Source organism: Schistocerca piceifrons, chromosome 5 (genome assembly GCF_021461385.2).
Source record: "Schistocerca piceifrons isolate TAMUIC-IGC-003096 chromosome 5, iqSchPice1.1, whole genome shotgun sequence".
Lineage (NCBI taxonomy): Eukaryota > Metazoa > Arthropoda > Insecta > Orthoptera > Acrididae > Schistocerca > Schistocerca piceifrons.
In genome coordinates, this window is record NC_060142.1 from 251799045 (window position 1) to 251819027 (window position 19983).

At 43.4% G+C, this 19983-nt stretch overlaps 1 protein-coding gene, 1 non-coding gene and 1 pseudogene across 2 annotated transcripts in view; all 3 read right to left on the reverse strand.

Annotated features, from left to right (window-relative positions):
* The window catches only part of LOC124798546 (pickpocket protein 28-like), a 276442-nt gene extending 258129 nt beyond the window's left edge, over positions 1-18313 (reverse strand). Inside the window, exon 1 of the mRNA XM_047261997.1 lies at positions 18222-18313. Coding sequence (XP_047117953.1) covers positions 18222-18301 — 80 coding nt within the window. The 5' untranslated portion in view covers positions 18302-18313. The remainder of the gene's footprint in view (positions 1-18221) is intronic.
* Trnas-cga lies at positions 4265-4339 on the reverse strand. Its single transcript has one exon. It is a non-coding gene; the product is annotated as a tRNA-Ser (tRNA).
* Positions 16515-16632, reverse strand: LOC124799330 (annotated as a pseudogene).
* Positions 18314-19983: the final 1670 nt, after the last annotated feature.

The window sequence follows — 19983 nt, forward strand, 5'->3', positions numbered from 1 at the left end:
GTAGGCCCAGTATCTCTAGGTCACAGACAGGAGGGTTGCAGAGCCTAAACTGGTCTCCTCCTAACCAACACAAGGACATCACTAGCACCGAGGCAGAACCAGCTTTCATCAGAAAACACAACGAATCTCCACCCTGCTCTCCACTGAGCTCCGCTTGGCACCACTGAAGTCGCAAATGGCTTTGGTTTGTGGTCAGTGGTACGCACGCTACAGGACCTCTGGGTCGGAGCTTGAAGTAACCTCCTTGAAGCAACCGGTTTGTAACAGGTCGTTGTGTCACTGTGGTTCCAGGGGCTGCGAAAATTGCTGCTGCAGATGCAAAATGATGAGCCAGAATCATGTGCCAAACACGACGGGCATCCATCGTGGTAGTGCCATGTGGTCGTCCGGAGACCAGTCTTCTTGCGACTGTACATTCCCTGACCACTGTTGCCAGGCGTCATGTACAGTGGCTACATTCCTGCTAGGCCCTTCTCCAATATCGCAGAAGGAACTTACAGCGTCTCGTAGCCCTATTACACGGCCTTGTTCAAACTCAGTGGGATGCTGATAATGGCGTCTTTGTCGCCTTAAAGGCATTTTTGACTACCATCAACTCACCACGTCCGAACTCAAAGGTAACTAAAGCCCACGACCGTTAAAGCGTAAATTTAAAGCAAATCTTATTTGCATCCTCATAGTGGCACTATTAGCGGCTCTTTTATTCGACTGGCACGAAATTGGAAGGGGCATCATCTTTCAGACGTAGAAACATGTCTATCATCTTTAGTTTAGGTGCACAACTCCTATTTCGAGTTGCGATTTTTTTTGTGTAGTTTACAATGTAAGCTAAGTCCGAGGTATACTAATGTGTTAAGTTTATGGGATAGGATGGTCAAAGATGACTGCGTTTTTTTGTGAAGGTGTATCTTGAGGAGTCAGTGGTGACATCAGGACATAAATTGTTTAAAGGAAGTTGAGGGGATACTTGAACTTATGAAGTGTAGGGTACAGGTTTTAGGAAAGCGGTAAGCGAATAGGAGGGCATGCTTTAGGCGGCTCGAGAGCATATGATATACAAGGAAAGGAGAGAGAGGACAGATCGTTGGGTCATACCTGGAATAGGATAGAAGTTACGAAAATTGGTATTGTGAAAGATGAGAAAGATGGGCTGGTTATTGTGTGATCGTTTCTTGCTTTGTGGAAACCTGTATCAGAAAGTATATATATGACACGTGCCAGCAGTGTTGCCAGCGTCGGAGAGGCCCAAAACTGGTTGGCTCGAGTTCTCTGATATCGACCTGTCAGCTAACCTGCTTGTGTGTTGCAGCTCGTCTTACACTTTCTCCTTGTCAACTACCGAGGCAATCCATAAGTTACGCCTCATCTACTTCATCCGTTAAGGTGTGATCGATGTGTTATGTTTTAGGGTATGTTAAGTATTTCGCAAACAGATGGTGCTATTCGGTTACAGCTTTAGAAGGCCGTGGCAAACTGCTGACATCTGTACCTGTAAGAGATCCAAGGGATCAACAGTCACGCCACACAGTAATTTTGGATGGTATTGTATGTTTTCTGTCTGCGTCAATGAACTGGGAATAAAGAAATAAATATCGTAAATGTAAAACTTGCCGCTTCGCAAAAAAGAGGAACAACAAAAAAACTGTTTTTAGCAAACGCACACGGGGTACACAGTGACCGCTGAAATTAATAAATCTGCGAAGGTTGCCTATTATTTGATTTGTTTCACTATTTTCGCTTATTAGAAGCGAGCCCTTTCAGATAATGCCCTGGTGGCAACACGTTAGTTCTGGAAAAACACTGCTCCGTAACATCGACAACAACTGCTACAAAAATGTCACCTCTCTCATTGAAAGAAAAGGTCCGCATTACGTTCTCTTACTGCGACGGGCACTAGCGGACGCAATCCTCGCGGAAAGCTGCATCGCCGAGATTCTGACGTCGACGGCGACCCGACAGTCTTCTGGCGCTGAACCCACCAGCGTACAAAGTTGTTACCAGAATATGTTCCTGACGTAGTCACCCACTTCTGTGGGACTGCGTCAACGATCGACCCTAGAGAGAATACTAATTGCGCACTTTTGCAATGTTCTCATTCGTGTTCAGAGTTTTGGGGCATCATTGCACGTGAATCATCTCCAGAGAAGTACAGCCATGTTCGCTATGAAGCATCCCGTTCTTAACTGTTGAATAAGAAAAATTGACTCCTAATAAAAAGAGGTACGAGGGATATTGGGAAAATAAGGTTCCTGAATTCCAGTCCAGAACAGCTGCCGAGAAACGTAGAAGTAGATATCCTCGGTGTAGCAAAGAAGCTTAAATCACTTAATAAAGGCAAGGCGTCCGGTCCAAACTGTATACCAGTCAGGTCCATTTCGGAGTATGCTGATACAATAGCTCCATATTTAGCAATTATATACTACCCCTCGCTTATAGAAAGATCCGTACCTAAAGACTGGAAAATTGCTCAAGTCACACCAACAGCCAAAAAGGGAAATAGGAGTAATCCGTTGAATTACAGGCCAATATCACTAACGTTGATTTGCAGTATGGTTTTGGAACATATACTGTATTCGAACATTATGAAGTACCTCGAACAAAAAGATTTATTGACATATAGTCAGCACGGATTCAGAAAATATCGTTCTTGTGAAACACAACTAGCTCTTTATACTCATGAAGTAATGAATACTATCGACAGGGGATGTAAAATTGATTCCATATTTTTAGTTTTCAGTCTTCTGGCGAGTGCGGGAAAGCTACTTCAAACAGCATACTGAACGCATTATTGTGGCCAAGATAGACACGAAGCCCACGCCTACTACAGTAGTACAAGTTTATATGCCAACTAGCTCTGCAGATGATGAAGAAATTGAGAAAATGTATGATGAGATAAAAGAAATTATTCAGGTAGTGAAGGGAGACGAAAATTTAATAGTCATGGGTGACTGGAATTCGAGAGTAGGAAAATGGCGAGAAGGAAATATAGTGGGTGAATATGGATTGGGGGTGAGAAACGAAAGAGGAAGCCGTCTGGTAGAATTTTGTACAGAGCATAACTTAATCATTGCTAACACTTGGTTCAAGAATCATGAAAGAAGGTTTTATACGTGGAAGAACCCTGGAGATTCTAAAAGGTTTCAGATAGATTATATAATGGTAAGACAGAGATTTAGGAACCAGATTTTAAATTGTAAGACATTTCCAGGGGCAGATGTGGACTCTGACCACAATCTATTGGTTATGGACTGTAGATTAAAACTAAAGAAACTGCAAAAAGGTGGGAATTTAAGGAGATGGGACCTGGATAAACTGAAAGAACCAGAGGTTGTATAGAGTTTCAGGGAGAGCATAAGGTAAGAATTGACAGGAATGGGGGAAAGAAATACAGTAGAAGAAGAATGGGTAGCTTTGAGGAATGAAATAGTGAAGGCAGCAGAGGATCAAGTAGGTAAAAAGACGAGGGCTAGTAGAAATCCTTCGGTAACAGAAGAGATACTGAATTTACTTGATTGAAGGAGAAAATACAAAAATGCAGTAAGTGAAACATGCAAAAAGGAATACAAACGACTCAAACATGAGATCAACAGGAAGTGCAAAATGGCTAAGCAGGGATGGCTAGAGGGCAAATGTAAGGATGTAGAGGCTTATCTAAAGAGGGGTAAGATAGATACTGCCTACAGGAAAATTAAAGAGACCTTTGGAGAAAAGAGAGCCACTTGTATGAATATCAAGAGCTCAGATGGAAACCCAGTTCTAAGGAAAGAAGGGAAAGCAGAAAGGTGGAAGGAGTATATAGAGGGTCTATACAAGGGCAATTTACTTGAGGACAGTATTATGGAAATGGAAGAGGATGTAGATGAAGATGAAATGGGAGATACGATACTGCGTGAAGAGTTTGACAGAGCTCTGAAAGACCTAAGTCGAAACAAGGCCCCGAGAGTAGACAACATTCCTTTAGAACTACTGACAGCCTTGGGAGAGCCAGGCCTAACAAAACTCTACCATCTGGTGAGCAGGATGTATGAGACAGGCGAATACCCTCAGACTTCAAGAAGAATGTGGTAATTCCAATCCCAAAGAAAGCAGGTGTTGACAGATGTGAAAATTACCGAACTATCAGTTTAATAAGTCACAGCAGCAAAATACTAACGCGATTTCTTTACATGGCTTAGCCACAACCGGGGGTGTGTTTCCAGAATGAGATTTTCACTCTGCAGTGGCGTGTGCGCTGATATGAAACTTCCTGGCAGATCAAAACTGTGTGCCGGACCGAGACTCGAACTCGGGACCTTTGCCTTTCGGGGGCAAGTGCTCTACCAACTGAGCTACCCAAGCACGACTCAATCCCCGTCTCATTCTGGAAACATCCCCCAGGCTGTGGCTACGCTCTGTCTCCGCAATATCCTTTCTTTCAGGAGTGCTAGTTCTGCAAGGTTCGCAGAAGAGCTTCTGTAAAGTTTGGAAGATAGGAGACGAGGTACTGGCAGACGTAAAGCTGTGAGGACGGGGTGTGAGTCGTGCTTGGGTAGCTCAGTTGGTAGAGCACTTGCCCGCGAAAGGCAAAGGTCCCGAGTTCGAGTCTCGGTCCCACACACTGTTTTGATCTGCCAGGAAGATTCATATCAGCACACACGCCGCTGCAGAGTGAAACTCTCATTCTGGAAACATCCCCCAGGCTGTGGCTAAGCCATGTCTCCGCAATATCCTTTCTTCCAAGAGTGCTAGTTCTGCAAGGTTCGCGGAAGAGCTTCTGTAAAGTTTGGAAGATAGGAGACGAGGTACTGGCAGACGTAAAGCTGTGAGGACGGGGTGTGAGTCGTGCTTGGGTAGCTCAGTTGGTAGAGCACTTGCCCGCGAAAGGCGAAGGTCCCGAGTTCAATTCTCGGTCAGGCACACAGTTTTGATCTGCCAGGAAGTTAACAACAACTAAGTTTACGGGGTCAGTTGTAAGAATAAGAACAATCTACAAAACCACTTAACTTTACATTAAGCTGACAAAATCATGGGATGCCTCCTTTTGCTTGGCGTGGTGCAGCAGCTTGACGTGGCATGGACTCAACAAGTCGTTGGAAGTCCCTTGCAAAAATATTGAGCTGTACTGCCTATACCGCCGTCCACAACTACGAAAGTATTGCCGGTGCAGGATTTTGTGCACGGAACGAACTCTCTGTTATTTCCCATAAATATTCGACGGGATTCATGCCGGGCGATCTGGGTGGCCGAATCACTCGCTCGAATTCTCCAGAATGTTCTTCAAATCAATCGCGAACAGTTGTCACCCGGAGACATGGCGCATTGTCATTCCTTCGTTGTTTGGGAACATGAAGTCCTTGAATGTCTGCAAATGGTCTCCAAGTATCCGAATATAACCATTTCCAACCAACAATCAGTTCAGTTGGACCAGAGGATCCAGTCAATTCCTTGTAAACACAGCCCAAACCATTATGGAGCAACCACCAGTTTGCACAGTGCCTTGTTGACAAGTTGGGTCCATGGTTTCGTGGGGTCTGCGCTACACCCACACCCTATCATCAGCTCTTACCAAGTGAAATCGGGACTCATCTGACCAGGCCACGGTTTTCTTTCGTCTAGAGTCCAACCGATATGGTCTGGTGCCCAGGAGAGCATTGCAAGAGGCCGTCCGCGGTGGCCGTGCGGTTCTAGGCGCTTCAGTCCGGAACCGCAGGACTGCTACGGTCGCAGGTTCGAATCCTGCCTCGGGCATGGATGTGTGTGGTGTCCTTAGGTTAGTTAGGTTTAGGGGACTGATGACCTAAGATGTTAAGTCCCATAGTGCTCAGAGCCATTTGAACCCAGCACTGCAAGCAATGCCTTGCCGTTAGCAAAGTCACTCGTGGCGGTCCTTTGCTGCCACAGCCCATTAATGACAAATTTTTCCGCACTGTCCTACCGGACACATTAGTCACACGTTACACAGCGATTTCTGTGGTTATTTCAGGCGGTCTTTCTTGTCTGTTAACATTGACAAAGCAACACAAACCCAGATGGTGTGTGTCGTTAAGTGAAGGCGGTCGGTCACTGCGTTGTCCGCGGTGAGAGGCAATGCCTGAAATTCGTTATTCTCGGCACACTCTTGACAATGAGGATCTCGGAATATTGAATTTCCTAACAATTGCCGAAATGGAATGCGTCTAGCTCCAACTAGCACTCCGCTTTCAAAGTCTTACTCCCGTCGTGCGGCTACAGTCACATCGGAAACCTTTTCACATGAATCACCTGAGTACAAATGACAGCTCCACCAATGCACTGCCCTTTTATACCTTGTGTACGCAATACTACCGCCATGTGTATGTGAGAACATCGCCGCCGCGCGGGATTAGCCGAGCGGTCTTAGGCGCTGCAGTCATGGACTGTGTGGCTGGTCCCGGCGGAGGTTCGAGTCCTCCCTCGGGCATGGGTGTGTGTGTTTGTCCTTAAGATAATTTAGGCTAAGTAGTGTTTAAGCTTAGGGACTGATGACCTTAGCAGTTAAGTCCCATTAGAATTCACACACTTTTTTTTTTTTGACATCATCGTCATTCCATGACTTTTGTCATTTCCGTGTAAGTCACTCACTACAGTCGCGAACGGTGTCCATTATCTAGGAACATACGCTTTCGAAAACTTGCCGGAAATCTCCAAAAATTCAATTTCTAATTAAGTGCTGTTCAAGATGCAACTTAAGAATTTTTTCGTTGTCAACTCCTACTGCGCAAACGAGTTTGTTAGAACCAGTATCTATATTATTAACAATATCATATGTGTGAGTGCTACGAAGTGTGCAACTTCTGCACATCTATAGCGCAGCAATATGATCTGCGCTCTCTTAACTGTAATTTTTTGGTTTTACAGTACTTGGTTACAGATGCATAGTGATTATCTTATTGAATTGAGTGTGCGTGTGTGTGTGTGTCTTTGTGTGTGTGTGTGTGTGTGTGTGTGTGTGTGTGTGTGTGTGCTTGCATTGCGCGCCAGTGCGTGCCGACGCTCATATCATTTCGCTTCAGTACTGATTCATTGCATACATATTTCTTACCGCTTATCCCTTTTTCGCATCATTTTATTAATTTAACCACTCTCAACTTTTTGCCGCGCGGGATTAGCCGAGCGGTCTTAGGCGCTGCAGTCATGGACTGTGCGGCTGGTCCCGGCGAAGGTTCGAGTCGTCCCTCGGGCATGGGTGTGTGTGTTTGTCCTTAGGATAATTTAGGTTAAGTAGTGTGTAAGCTTAGGGACTGATGACCTTAGCAGGTAAGTCTCATAAGATTTCGCACACATTTAAACATTTGGAACTGTCAGCTTTTTATTTTAGTAGCTTACTAAAAATGAAAACAATGAAAGATGTTAAACTTTCACAGAAATGACGCACCAGTAAAGTAATACTAAAATATACTCACCTCCTCACTTAAGTCGACAATCTAAAGAACGGCCGATGGCTAAGATAATTTAATTTCAGTCGCAAGTGAAGTTGTGAACGAACTTTGTACAATCACGTGGGGTAAATGTGCAAGCATGGAACAATTTCTCCTCAGGTACCGAAGTAAAATGTGACTGGTATGTGACCTTTCCGTTTAGCAATCTTCCAATGTTTGAAGCAACTCAATGGCTTCATAAAAGTAATTTTAGTTTCGTGACTGGCTGCATTTATTTTACGCGAAACTTCAAGTAGGTTTATCACGCATCACAATGACCTTTAAGCACGGAACGGCAATGGTAGACGCCGACAGTATCTGCACATTCGCGCTGTAGAGCACCTGATGGAAAACTGAGCGACTTTTGAATTTGTTTGTGCCTTTTGTACGCTGATAGATGACTACAAAAGAAATAAAATCTACTGAAATGAAAAGAACGGACTATAACGATGACATGATATCTGTGCGAACTTTACAGATACACTTAGCCTGTAATGTAAAGAATGAGTAATAAAATTGTAAGTCTGTGCCAGAGCAGAACCTGCACCTGGATTCCCGACTTATAGCCTTAAGTATTAGACTAGTCACGCCTCTATGTGTAGTTCAAACTGCCAATGTCATTGATGATTCCACCTACGATTTCCGAACACTGGCATCATAGGTTCTCCCACATGGTGTGTGTGAAGATCGTACCTTGCCCTGCCACAATGTATAAAATCTGATCAAAAGTTTCCGAATTGTTCTTACACTGTACACAACAAACTATGCTCTAAGATGTGTTTCATATTCTTCCGCATTTAGCCTTTCCCGAGGCACAATACGGGGACCACACCGCAAACACGAAAAACACGCCATACGGTAACACCACCTCCTGCGTACTTCACTATTGGCACTACCCATGATGGCAGCTAACGCTCCCCAGGTGTTCGTCAAACCCAAACACTTCCATCAGATTACCACAGGGTAAAGCGTCATTCATCACTGCAGATCACTCATTTCTAGTCATTCACTGTCCAGTGGCGTTACTATTAACAGCGTCTCTAGCATCTATTAGTACTGATCACAGACATTATGTGTGGTATGAGTTGTCGACTATGGTACCTCATTCGTTTAAACTCACACAGTTATTTTGCCTGCTGGACTGCTAGTCGCACTTTAGAACCGATGAGTGATTCCTTCCATTGATTTCATGTGATTTTTTTACAACCATCCTTCGCAAAAATTGCCAGTCCCTGTCCATCAGTATGTAAAGACTGGCTAGTCTCGGTTTAACTGTGGTCGTTGCTTCGCATTTTCACGTCACACTCTCGTCACCGGCAGTCGAATTTAGCTGCAGGAAGTTGAAATGTCGCGGATGGATTTGTTACTCAAGTGACATGCAATGGCTAGTCCACGTTCGAAGTCACTCACCTGTGCTGACCGAGCCACACTGCTCTCGCTACTTCCACACAGTACTCCCCGCCTCCTTTTATACGGGTGTGTCCGCTTTTCTTGGCATCTAGTGGCCAACTGCCTATTACTTACGGTATCCGAGTACTTCTGATCATTTAATGTACAAGGTGAGTGGCGTACAACGTAATATCACTTATATTTAGTGAACACTTCATGATATCGAACCGAAGTTTCCGGAAAACGATAGCAGGTAGAGGGGTACGTAATTTTCTTCTATGGTTGATACTCTTATATATTTTATCAACCGATGTATTGAAACAACTATGGTTTTTTTAATTTTAAATAGTATACACATCTGATGGCATCTTCAACTTTTGTATTCCTGTCTTCCTCAGTTGCATACAATAATACGCTATATTGATAATTTTTACTTTTTGGACCGTCCGACTACAATTGAATGAAACACAATTTTCGTGCCATACACGTTTCGCCTTTATTTTTTGCAAGTCATCTTTAGTGCCAGGTTGCACGGACGATTTTCTACATATTCCGATTTTCTACATATTACGTTTCTGTTCCATTTTTGGTGGCGTTCCTGTACTTATAATTGCCACTTAGGGTTTCTTCCACATTTCACAGCACTAGGAATTGCATCAAAACAAGTGTCCAGTTCCTAGTGCTGTGAAATGCGGAAAAATCCCCAAGTGGCCATCATAAGAAGAGGAACGTCACTATAAATGGAACAGAAACGTAATATGTAGAAAATCGTCCACGCAACCTGTCACTGAATATGCCTTGCAAAAAATAAAGGCGAAACACGTGTGGCACGAAAATTGTGTTTCATTCAGTTGTAGTTAGACAGTCCAAAAAGTAAAAATTATCAATATACCATAATATCCGACGACATTCAAAAGTTCTGAAAAAATGAATGCTCTGATATAACGCTTGTTAATGCCAGCTCTTAAACATTTTGCAACAAAAAGCTTTCCAAAAATTGAGAGGTATGGCTGCATAATTTGGTCACTCCAGTGCAAACACTGGTAAGTGGGACTCTAGTGCTAGACTCCATAGCTATAGGTAGCAAGAAGATAGGCCTTTGCCACTAAGGCAAAAAACATTTCCTCTTGGCCCTTGTAAAATATAAATGCATCGTCAGCTGTGATTGTTGTAAAATGAAATATGTACTAATTTCTAGTGTGTCAAAGATGCCCTAGGAGGACTGCACTGATGAGATAAATCACTATGACCACCTACTTAGTAGCGTGTTGGTCCACCTTTGGAGCGCTATAGGAGATCAGAAACGAAACCAGTACTAGTCTAATGTTGCGGGATGCGCACTTCAGGCATGAAATCGCCGCTGTTCCATCAATGCTAAAGCGCTTCCCTAGTTCCCGCTGTAGTATCGACGATTATGACGAGTCTGAGAACTGTGGCGCTGCAGTCGTTCCTTCTTACTGAAGCATGGAGAGTGTTGTTGGGCTGACGGCTGTTGTGACCAAGCGGTTCTAGGCGCCTCAGTCGGGAACCGCGCGACCGCTACGGTCGCAGGTTCGAATCCTGCCTCGGGCATGGATGTGTGTGATGTCCTTAGATTAGTTAAGTATAAGTAGTTCTAAGTTCTAGGGGACTGATGACCTCAGATGTTAAGTCCCATAGTGCTCAGAGCCATTTGAACCATTTTTGTTGGGCTGGTTGCGACTTATTGTTAGTACGGAGATGAATACACGAGCTTGCTGCTTAAAGTAGCACTGACAAGGCGAAATTAGCGTTGACGGGATCAGGATGTTCTTTAACGACGCTATGTTTTGAGAAACTGTGGCCGCTATAATATGAAAATTAATTAGTCTAAAGATACTATCCTAAATGTGGTTAGAGGAGGAGTGATATCTGAAATAAGTTTTACGATACAGTTCACGCTTCAGAAGTAAAACACAAATTTCGTCCAGTGCAAGTAAAATGGTTGGATTCTTGTTCATTCCGCATCCACAATGAGAAGAAAAACTGAGAACTAGGCAACGTCACTGTTACATCCCTGTGACAGAAAGACGCGCGGTTTCTGTATTCATTTGGTCATGGCAACTTACGTTTATGTGGTATCGATAGCTACGATGCCACAACATAGGTGCGCTCTGCTAGGTTGGCACCACGACACCGACACAGAACAGCGCCCTCTAGCTGGGGTTGTGCAGCTCTACAAACGCCGCTCCAGATTCTACCCATTTGATTCCGAGTAGATGAGCAAGCAACATCGTTTCTATTTCATAGTGGGCGAGCCACTACAGATTTTTGCCTGTGTACCTTCTAGCCGATGTTTGATTGATGTGCAGCTTGGCTCCTACGTGCTCATCTTAGCCAAATTATGTAAGCCTAATGTAACCCTAATTATTCCTACAGTAAAGGTGATTTAAATTTAAACGCAGTACAGAAGCATTTCACCTTTTCCTGCTCCTTCTCACTTCCTACATTCGGCCTACCCTTCATTTTACAGTTTATTTTTATAATTACTCACCATTTAGAGACTGCACTTCATCCTCATTTTATGTTTTGAGAATTGGTAATGGCTTGAAAATGTGTATATGTCAACGTCATTGTTAGACACTCTCTGAATGGATAATAATTATTAAAATAAATTTACAGTAGTCTCTCAAAACGTGTTATCTACGACGGAATTTCGGAAAGTAAAGATACACCGTACACCAGAGGAACAGACGAGTTTTGGCGAGCAAGTTGGCAACACTGGTGTTAACCTTGAACCGTTATCTTTCTCCTCGAGGTCGTTCGGCAGTTGAACGTTGCTTCTGGTTGGAGCAGATCATGCTTAAAATGTCTGCGCCGATTCAGAATCCCGCCAAATGCGAAGTGCGCTCCGTCATACGTTTCCCTCATGCAAACGGTCAACGACCAGCGGATATTCACAAAGAAATTGTTTCTGTTTATAGGAACATTAAGAATCGACAAAATGTAACGAAATGGTGTCGTCATTTCTCTGAAGGTAGGAGTGATGTTCATGACGAACAAAGAACAGGTCGGCCATCTGAGATCTCTGATACCCTTCTTCGGAGAACGGAGGAAGCAATTCGTGCGAATAGACACATTGAATGAATTGCATCAGATCATACTGGACAATTCTACAATGTTGTGATTGTCAAGTTAGGGTACAGGAAATTGTGCGCGCGCTGGGTTCCAAAACTGTTAACGGAAGAACACAAAAAGAAAAGGATGGGCTTTGCACTCGACTTCCTCACACGCTATGCTGAAGCAGGTGATGAGTTTCTTGATCACATTTTGACAGGTGACGAGACGTGGGTTTATCACTATACACCTGAATCCAAGCAACAATCAATGCAATGGCACCATTCGAATTCACCAAAAGCCAAGAAATGCAAAACGTCGATTTCAGCGTAGAAAATTATGGCTTCCGTTTTTTTGGGACAGACAAGACATCCTTCTGTTAGAATTTATGCCTCCTGGAACTACAGTTAATGCTGCTGCATATTGCGAGACTTTGAAACGTCTTCAAAGAGCAATTCAAAACAAACGCAGGGGAATGCTGACAAGTGGAGTCCGCTTGCTTCATGACAACGCTCTGCCTCACACAGCGCTCGTAACCAAAGCAGTACTCAAACAATTCAAATGGGACGTATTGGACCATCCGCCATACTGCCCGGATCTTGCGCCCATCGTCTTCCATGTTTTCCGTTACCTGAAGTCACATCTTGGTGGAAAATCATTCCACGATGATAAAGAGATCATAGATGAAGTTGAAATGTGGGTCCAACAACAGGCGGCAACCTTCTATGACTGTGGGATACAAAAGCTTGTGCACCGACTTAACAAATGTTTGGATAACGGGGGTGATTATGTCGTAAAATAACAAATAATCCAGTTAATAAGATGTAACTGACGTTTTCTAAATAAATGTTCTATTTAAGGACTGCGAGCCATTGTATCTTAACTTTTCGAAATGCCCTCGTATATAAATGTATGTAAGCCCATAAGCACAACAGCATTCACTGCTAATCGGTAGATCGTTATATTCATGTGTAACTTGCTTCTGTCACTTAAAAAGTATGGAGTTTTGTGTCATTTCAATTTGCACTTGAGAACGACTATAGAGCCGAAATCGTGATTGTGTCAAATAAATAACAGTAATTTACAGTATAATGGCGGAAATTTCTTTAAAAACTGCTGCGTATGTAGCGAGAATGCCACGAATCTGCAGTTATACTTGTGAATTCGTGTACCCGATCTTCTTTTAAAGCGAGTCGAGTGCAGTTGTACCCGATAACCAAATGAGGTGACGAGTGGGCAGCGGCGGAAGCACACGAAGTCAAGTTTACGAGTACACGGAGACGGTGAGTTCGAAGATGACGTCATAGGGCTCGCTGGCGAGTTTAAAGCGAGCTCATTTCTGATCTCTACTACGTATAGGACGCGCAACTTCCGTAATTACGATCGAGTGATTTGTGTACGTGGAGCTGCGCACCCCACTTCATTCCGGATGCAGGGGTTGGGCAAAAATATGGAACACCGCGAGAAATGCATGCTTGTATATAAATGCAGATGCTAGTCAACCGTGCAGGTAGCACTGTTCTATCTGATCTCTGCAGTGTCCTCAACACGTTGCTGGTGTCAGTCGTGGTCAGAACAGTGTTCTATGTAGTCGTGAGTGCATTATGTCGAGATGAGTGAATTCGACCTTGGCCAAATTGCTGGTGCTCTTGTGGTGGGTGCTTCCGTAACGAAGAAACATGAAGTGTTTGGTGTTTCAAGAGGTACCGCATGGAAATTACAGCATACAGGGGAAGCTGAAAAACATCATCTGCTACGTCACAATGTGCACGAAAATGTATGTTGAGCTATCATTGAAGAAGGTTCGGCCGATAAATGAGAAGCAGCTGCAAAAGTCACTGCAGAACTGAATGTCGCACTCGCGAGCCCTGTGAGCACCAAAACAAAACGAATGGAGCTCCAGCCGTAAATCCCAGACTATAGAGCAATGGAAAAATGTCATTTGGACGGAGTCTTGTTTGTTTGCAACTTATAACTGAGTTTACGTAGCAAGAGTGAAACATGCCAGGGGTTTGGTGATGATCTGGGCAGTCATAGAGTGGTATTCCATGATCCTCGTGGTTACTCTGCAAGGCGGCATTAGTGTCAAGGATTATGTGATCGTTTCCCTTCTTTTCCCTGCCACAGCTGGATGTGTTGCTTGACCTAACTGTGCAAGACAAAGTTTTGACAGTTTATTTATATTTTTCGACACATTTATGTACTTTGACACGTATGAAAACAAATAAGTATGCACAATATAGGTTAACGTATAATCTTTTGCTTTAAAATTTGGTGGATATTTCGTTCTTCGATCGCAATGGATCGGAAACGCCCGCGATCTTCACAGAGTAAAAATCTTATTAGAAATATTGTACCGAATCTGCCGTCTTCCCAGTTTCAAATAATTTTTGGTAGTCATTTTGAGTTCTTTCCACGCATGTTGACCTGTTCTAGCCCACTTTTGTCACTACAGTACCACTTCGGGCATATTTGTATAGACGTGAAGTGCCCATTATACAGAGGCAGCATGGCACATAGTTTTATTGGTAAAAAAAGGCTAACTAAAAACATAGTTTGAAAATCTCAGAACCTTTGCGATTATCCTAAAACCCTTTCCATGAGTTCACTGCGTCAGTTAAAACTACATTTACGCCTCAGACTGGAGACTACATACTTACACCGGCGTCCAAAGCTACAGCAACGAACCGCTATTTCCCCGTGTTGTGTCTAATTCACTGTGTAATCATACGAACTGTCAACAAATGTCCGTACAATCGTCTTCTGCACGGAAAGTGGCATTCCAGTCAACGGACAACCATGTCAACCTGACGTCGGGGCACCTATCAAGCGATTTCCCTAAATCGCTCCAGGCAAATGCCGGGATGGTTCCTTTTAAAGGGCACGGCCGATTTCCTTCCCCGTTCTTCCCTAATCCGTTGAAACCGATGACCTCGCTGTCTGGTCTCCTTCCCCAAACAACCCAACCCAGCACCTATCAGACGGGGTAGTGTTTGCGGGTAGTCCCACAATCACACTCGCTGTGTACACAATCACCGACGGTGCAGCATGGCACGAAGAAGACGTCTACCAGACTCTCTGCAGTGGAGGACCATAAGAAGAATGGAAGCAGGACAGTCGCAAACTGATGAGGGCCGATGGTTTAATGTGAATCGTTCTGTTGTTTCTCGGTTGTGGCAACAATTTATATAGACCGAAACAGTACCCCAAAGACCAGGGCAAGGCCGACCACGTTTGACGTGTGATATCAGAAAGAGAGGATCGTTATTTGGATGTAAGAGCACGATGGTATCGTCTTATCACTGCACGGCAACTGGCATCTGACCTCGCAGCATCCACTGGACTTGTCGTATCGAGATAAGCGTTGTCCAGAAAGCTTCGGCAGAGTAGCCTTTGTTGTTGGAGACTTGCTGTATGTGTACCTTTGACGCGTCTTCACAAAATGGAACGTCTAAAGGGGAGTCGTTAACATGCCACCTGGTCAGTTGAACAGTGAGCAAATGTTCTTTTCACAGATGAGTCCATATGTCTGGAAAGTGGTTGTCGGCGCATTCGCATCAGGAAGAAACGTGGAACATGATTTCGGGACCCAAACATTATGGAAAGAGGCCTATATCGAGGAGGATTCCGAATGCTGTGGTCGGGTATTATGTTGACCACATGAACACCTCTTCATGAAACTGTATGGGTAAATCGGCAAGGTTTAACTGCTGTCAGGTATAGTGACGAGATCTTGGGAACTCATGTGCGGCTGTTGCTAGGTGATGAGGACAAGACTTCGTATTGATGGACGATAATGATCGACGACATAGAGCAAGAGCGATTGATGTTTTCTTGGAAACGGGAGATATAGCACGTATGGCGTGGCCTGCTCGCTTTCTCGATTTGAATCCCATAGAGAATGTCTGGTCTACACTAGAAGGCGGACTGCATCACTTCAGCATCCACCTGCCACTCTCCAAGACTTGCGAGCACCTCTCCAGGAAGAATAGGCGTAATTGCCTCACCATGAGATTGATGATATTCACAGCATGCCCCGTCGTTGTCAGGCCTGTATTGCTGCCGGAGGTGGTCACACCCCATATTGAGCACATTAACCAGTTGTCGGAATACGTGTGCAAATCCGTTCAGTTGGAGAAAACGAAGGATATTTTTGTCTGCCGTTATGCATATTGCAAATATTTACGTTGTGTATTCTTTACATTGTTTCTACTTTACTGTCATCTGTTTATACTGTTTTGTGCAAAATAAACACAACCTTTCAAAATTTCCTTTTCTTGCTTTAATTTTGGACACCAGTGTATTTTATGTGCTTAAGTATAGTGACTTCGAACCGCCGGATCTCGGTAACGAGCAGAGATACTGAAAACAGTTTTAAGGTTCCCGGAGAATACCGTCTTAAGAACATAAAAAACTAAACTCCCCCCCCCCCCCCGACCAGCCCATGAAGGCCCAACGGTACCAACAGGCCACCGTGTTATCCTCAGTCCAGAGGCGTCAGCGGATGTTCATATGGAGAGGCATGTGGTCAACAAACCGCTCTTCCGGCCGTATGTCAGTTTCCGAGACCGGAGCCGCTACTTCTCAATCAAGTAGCTCCTCGGTTTGCTTCACAAGGGCTGAGTGCACCCCGCTTGTCAACAGCGCTCGGCAGACCGGATGGTCACCCATCCAAGTGCTAGCCCAGCGCGACAGAGCTTAACTTCGGTGATCTGACGGGGACCGGTGTTACCTCTGCGGCAAGGCCGTTGGCCATCTTAAGAACATACGGAAAGAATTTTGACAATCTGCCGTGAATAGCAATTACAGAAGTGGCTGTCCACATAACTGGTATTTTTGGTACACAGAAATCATGGTTTTTCTGGATTTTCTCAGGAACCTCCCGTGAACCAATGGTGCTTTTAGAAGCCGCCTAAGGTCTATCCACCTCATGCAAAAGAACCAACGGATTTACTCAATTTCGCTGGGCTTGAGGAATGTTAATGTTTAAATTTTGACTCTATACTGTAGGATAGGTGCTATGTGCCCGTTGTTCTGATCGCTAAGCCAGGGGCTATGCAAAACACTTGATTCCTCCGTATTTTCGCACGCGGCGTTTTGCAACATACTGGTGCTGTGCACTGTCGTGCACGAACCGCTTTGTGTATGTACTCATGTTTAAATGTCTGTGGAAACAAGAAAAAGTCCAAAGGCTTGATGCAGCGACTGAGGCTGACACGATAATCCCACTTGGCGGTGGATACACCACAACAGCGAATTCCGGACACTCTGACTTTCAGTTTTAACGTATTTCTAGAATATTTTAGCTAAAATTTTTAACATCAATGTTAAATGTACTTGTCTGTACAAGAGTTTTTGAATGGCCTCCAAAACTACATCTTTCGGCTTAAAAAAAAGTACGCCCATCAGTATATCAGCCCATACGAGAGTTTAGTGGATTAAACAAGCAACAAAATTGTGTGTCCCCCTGTGATATTCGCGAAAGATCTCTTTTTGATACCATGAACCGTTCACAAAGTGAAAAGGTGTTATACTTTACGCGAGTCTCGCTGTATGTGAAAGAGTGTCACAATGTATTCATTGCACTACAAATTCAGCACATCTGAATGGTTTACACCGGCACCATTTCATGTCATTGCATCTTCATTCATTTCATCCCCCACTGATTCATTCTATTCATTTCAGTGCATTTAATTCATTTCATCCATACCGCATGTGATAGGGTAAGCTCTTTTCATTTTAGTGCATTTAATTCATTTCAAACATATCCCTTGTGACAGGGTAAGCAACAGCCCATGAGAAGTACCTTTCCGTCCGACGACAACAGATTATCTTCTAAAATCGGTCATAAAACGCGATTATTGCGATAAGTTGCTGTTACTAACCAATTAGAACTATTATTACAGAACGTGATCGGTATTTTTATCTAGCACACGTGATATATAATAGCGATATTTAAGGAACATATTAACAGGTTTGGCTGAAAAATAGGGATCTGGTGAAGCACGTAACTCAACAGTTTAACGTTGAAACACTGCATAAACAATAAAATAAAGCATGGGAATTCGCAAGTAGTGGAAGGTAACTGCGCTTAGTTAACAAAATCGTTATATTCAGTTTATTCCACTCACATCTAAGGCACTGTAATGTGCATATGCGAAATCTATCCGTGTTTCCCGTTGTAGAATAACAAGCCTGACTCCTACATCAATTTACCTAAACATAACTTTTGTTTGTAAATTTATAAGATATCTACTCGTCATATGAATTTAGCTTACTGGAGCAATTTCTTTTTTACAGTTTGAAAGCACTGTGTAGTGCGGAAAATGTTCTCTGACTCACCGATCTGTGGCGGTTGGGTCCCTATCGACGGCGGCGTAGACAGGCTCCATCGGGCCCAGGCCATTACTGCGAGCGTCCATCCGAAGCCTTCTGCTTCTCCACCGCCTCTGCCGGCGGCAGTACTACGCCAGCCGCCAGATGGCATTGGCGTTGCTACTGCGCGTGGGCGGCTAACCCCACACGGCCACACAGCTCCCTCAAGAGGCCGTTGTCAGCTGCGTGTCGTAAATGGTGGCCCCGGATGCGCGATTAAAAAATGACGTCTCCCGCAGTACGGCTGTAGTAATTATAAGTTATTATTATTAGTAATATATTGTTTAATATAAACTAGAATGAGGAATGACGGTGTCTATTCCATCTTTTGAATCATCATATAAGAGCTCATTCTTCTTGTCTAGTTACTTCAGTATTCTGCAAAAACTAGGATATGTAGAGAGCAGGAGGATATTTTCCGGCATTATTAATCTCTCTGCAAGAAACGATTGATAAAAATGATTTGTCTGGAGCAGGTACAGCTCATAGTCAAAAGTCCTGAAGTGAAGCCGCCTCAAAAATACATATTAAAAAATATTTCTTAATAATGAATTACAGAATTTAAATTATCAGGACGCATTTTGAACAGTCCACAGATGAATTTAATAACAACAAATAACTATTTTGGAACAGTGGACATCGAGTGATTTTTGTCGAGTGTGTAGTAGCTAGCTAACTTGTAGATGTAGTCATAGCCTGCATCTTGAAATGCTGGTTGGCTCTACGTATAGCAGATGTTTGGCGCCGTGGCTTCTGCCGAGTGCAGCATTTACGGGCCTCCCGAAACAACGATTCGTTCAGCCTACCATCAATTTTCACGTTTTGTTGCTTACAACGAGAGGGAAACAACGGATTGCCTGAACTGCACTATCGAATCCTTGTCTCTGTATATATTATCGGTCATTCCACGTCAAATCGTCTGATTTCAGAATATTTTACTGCTCGACCATCACGGATTTCGACGGAATTTTATGTGAACGTCCGCCCATGTTCCCAATGAAACAATACTGGCCGAGATACAGTCACTTTGACTCCATACGCGACTTCGCGCGGAGCTAGCGTGAATTCCTGGCGAATTTTAGTTGTTATATCTGGGGCAATATTTTTTGAAATTGGGCTATCTTGTACTACTTTATGCAATATCTTAATAATAATAATAATGAAAAGAAATTTACAAGCCATTTTCAACCACAAAATTTTGGACGAATTCATCCAAAAATTAAATGCATATGGGCGTGAAAAAGATGGCATGTAGTAACCTAACAAAACAAAGTAAACAGATACAAAGTTTCATCCCCAATGCTGAATAATGAATACTGAATACATTTCCAATATTTAATAAATGGAGTGCAAAACTTGGATTTTTGATTTTTGTAAAATGATCATACTTGCATATTTGCGGGTACTGTCGAGCTGATTTTGCAAAAAAAAAAAAAAAAAAAAAAAAAAAAAAAAAAAAAAAAAAAAAAAAAAAAAAAAAAAAAAAAGCTGTGTTCTATAAAACTTTGCAAACGGGACTCATTAGAAAGACCATGATTTTAGCCGTTAAAATGTATTTGATCATCCATCCCGGGCTAACAATGCTAGATAATTTGATTCAAAGTTGGGCGCGAAAATCGCAGAACGAAAAATATGTAAATTACGAGTTCTTATATCTCTTAAAGTAACCGCTTGCTGAACATGCAAATGTGAAATAACTCGGTAGCAAAAGGATGTGGAATACAAAATT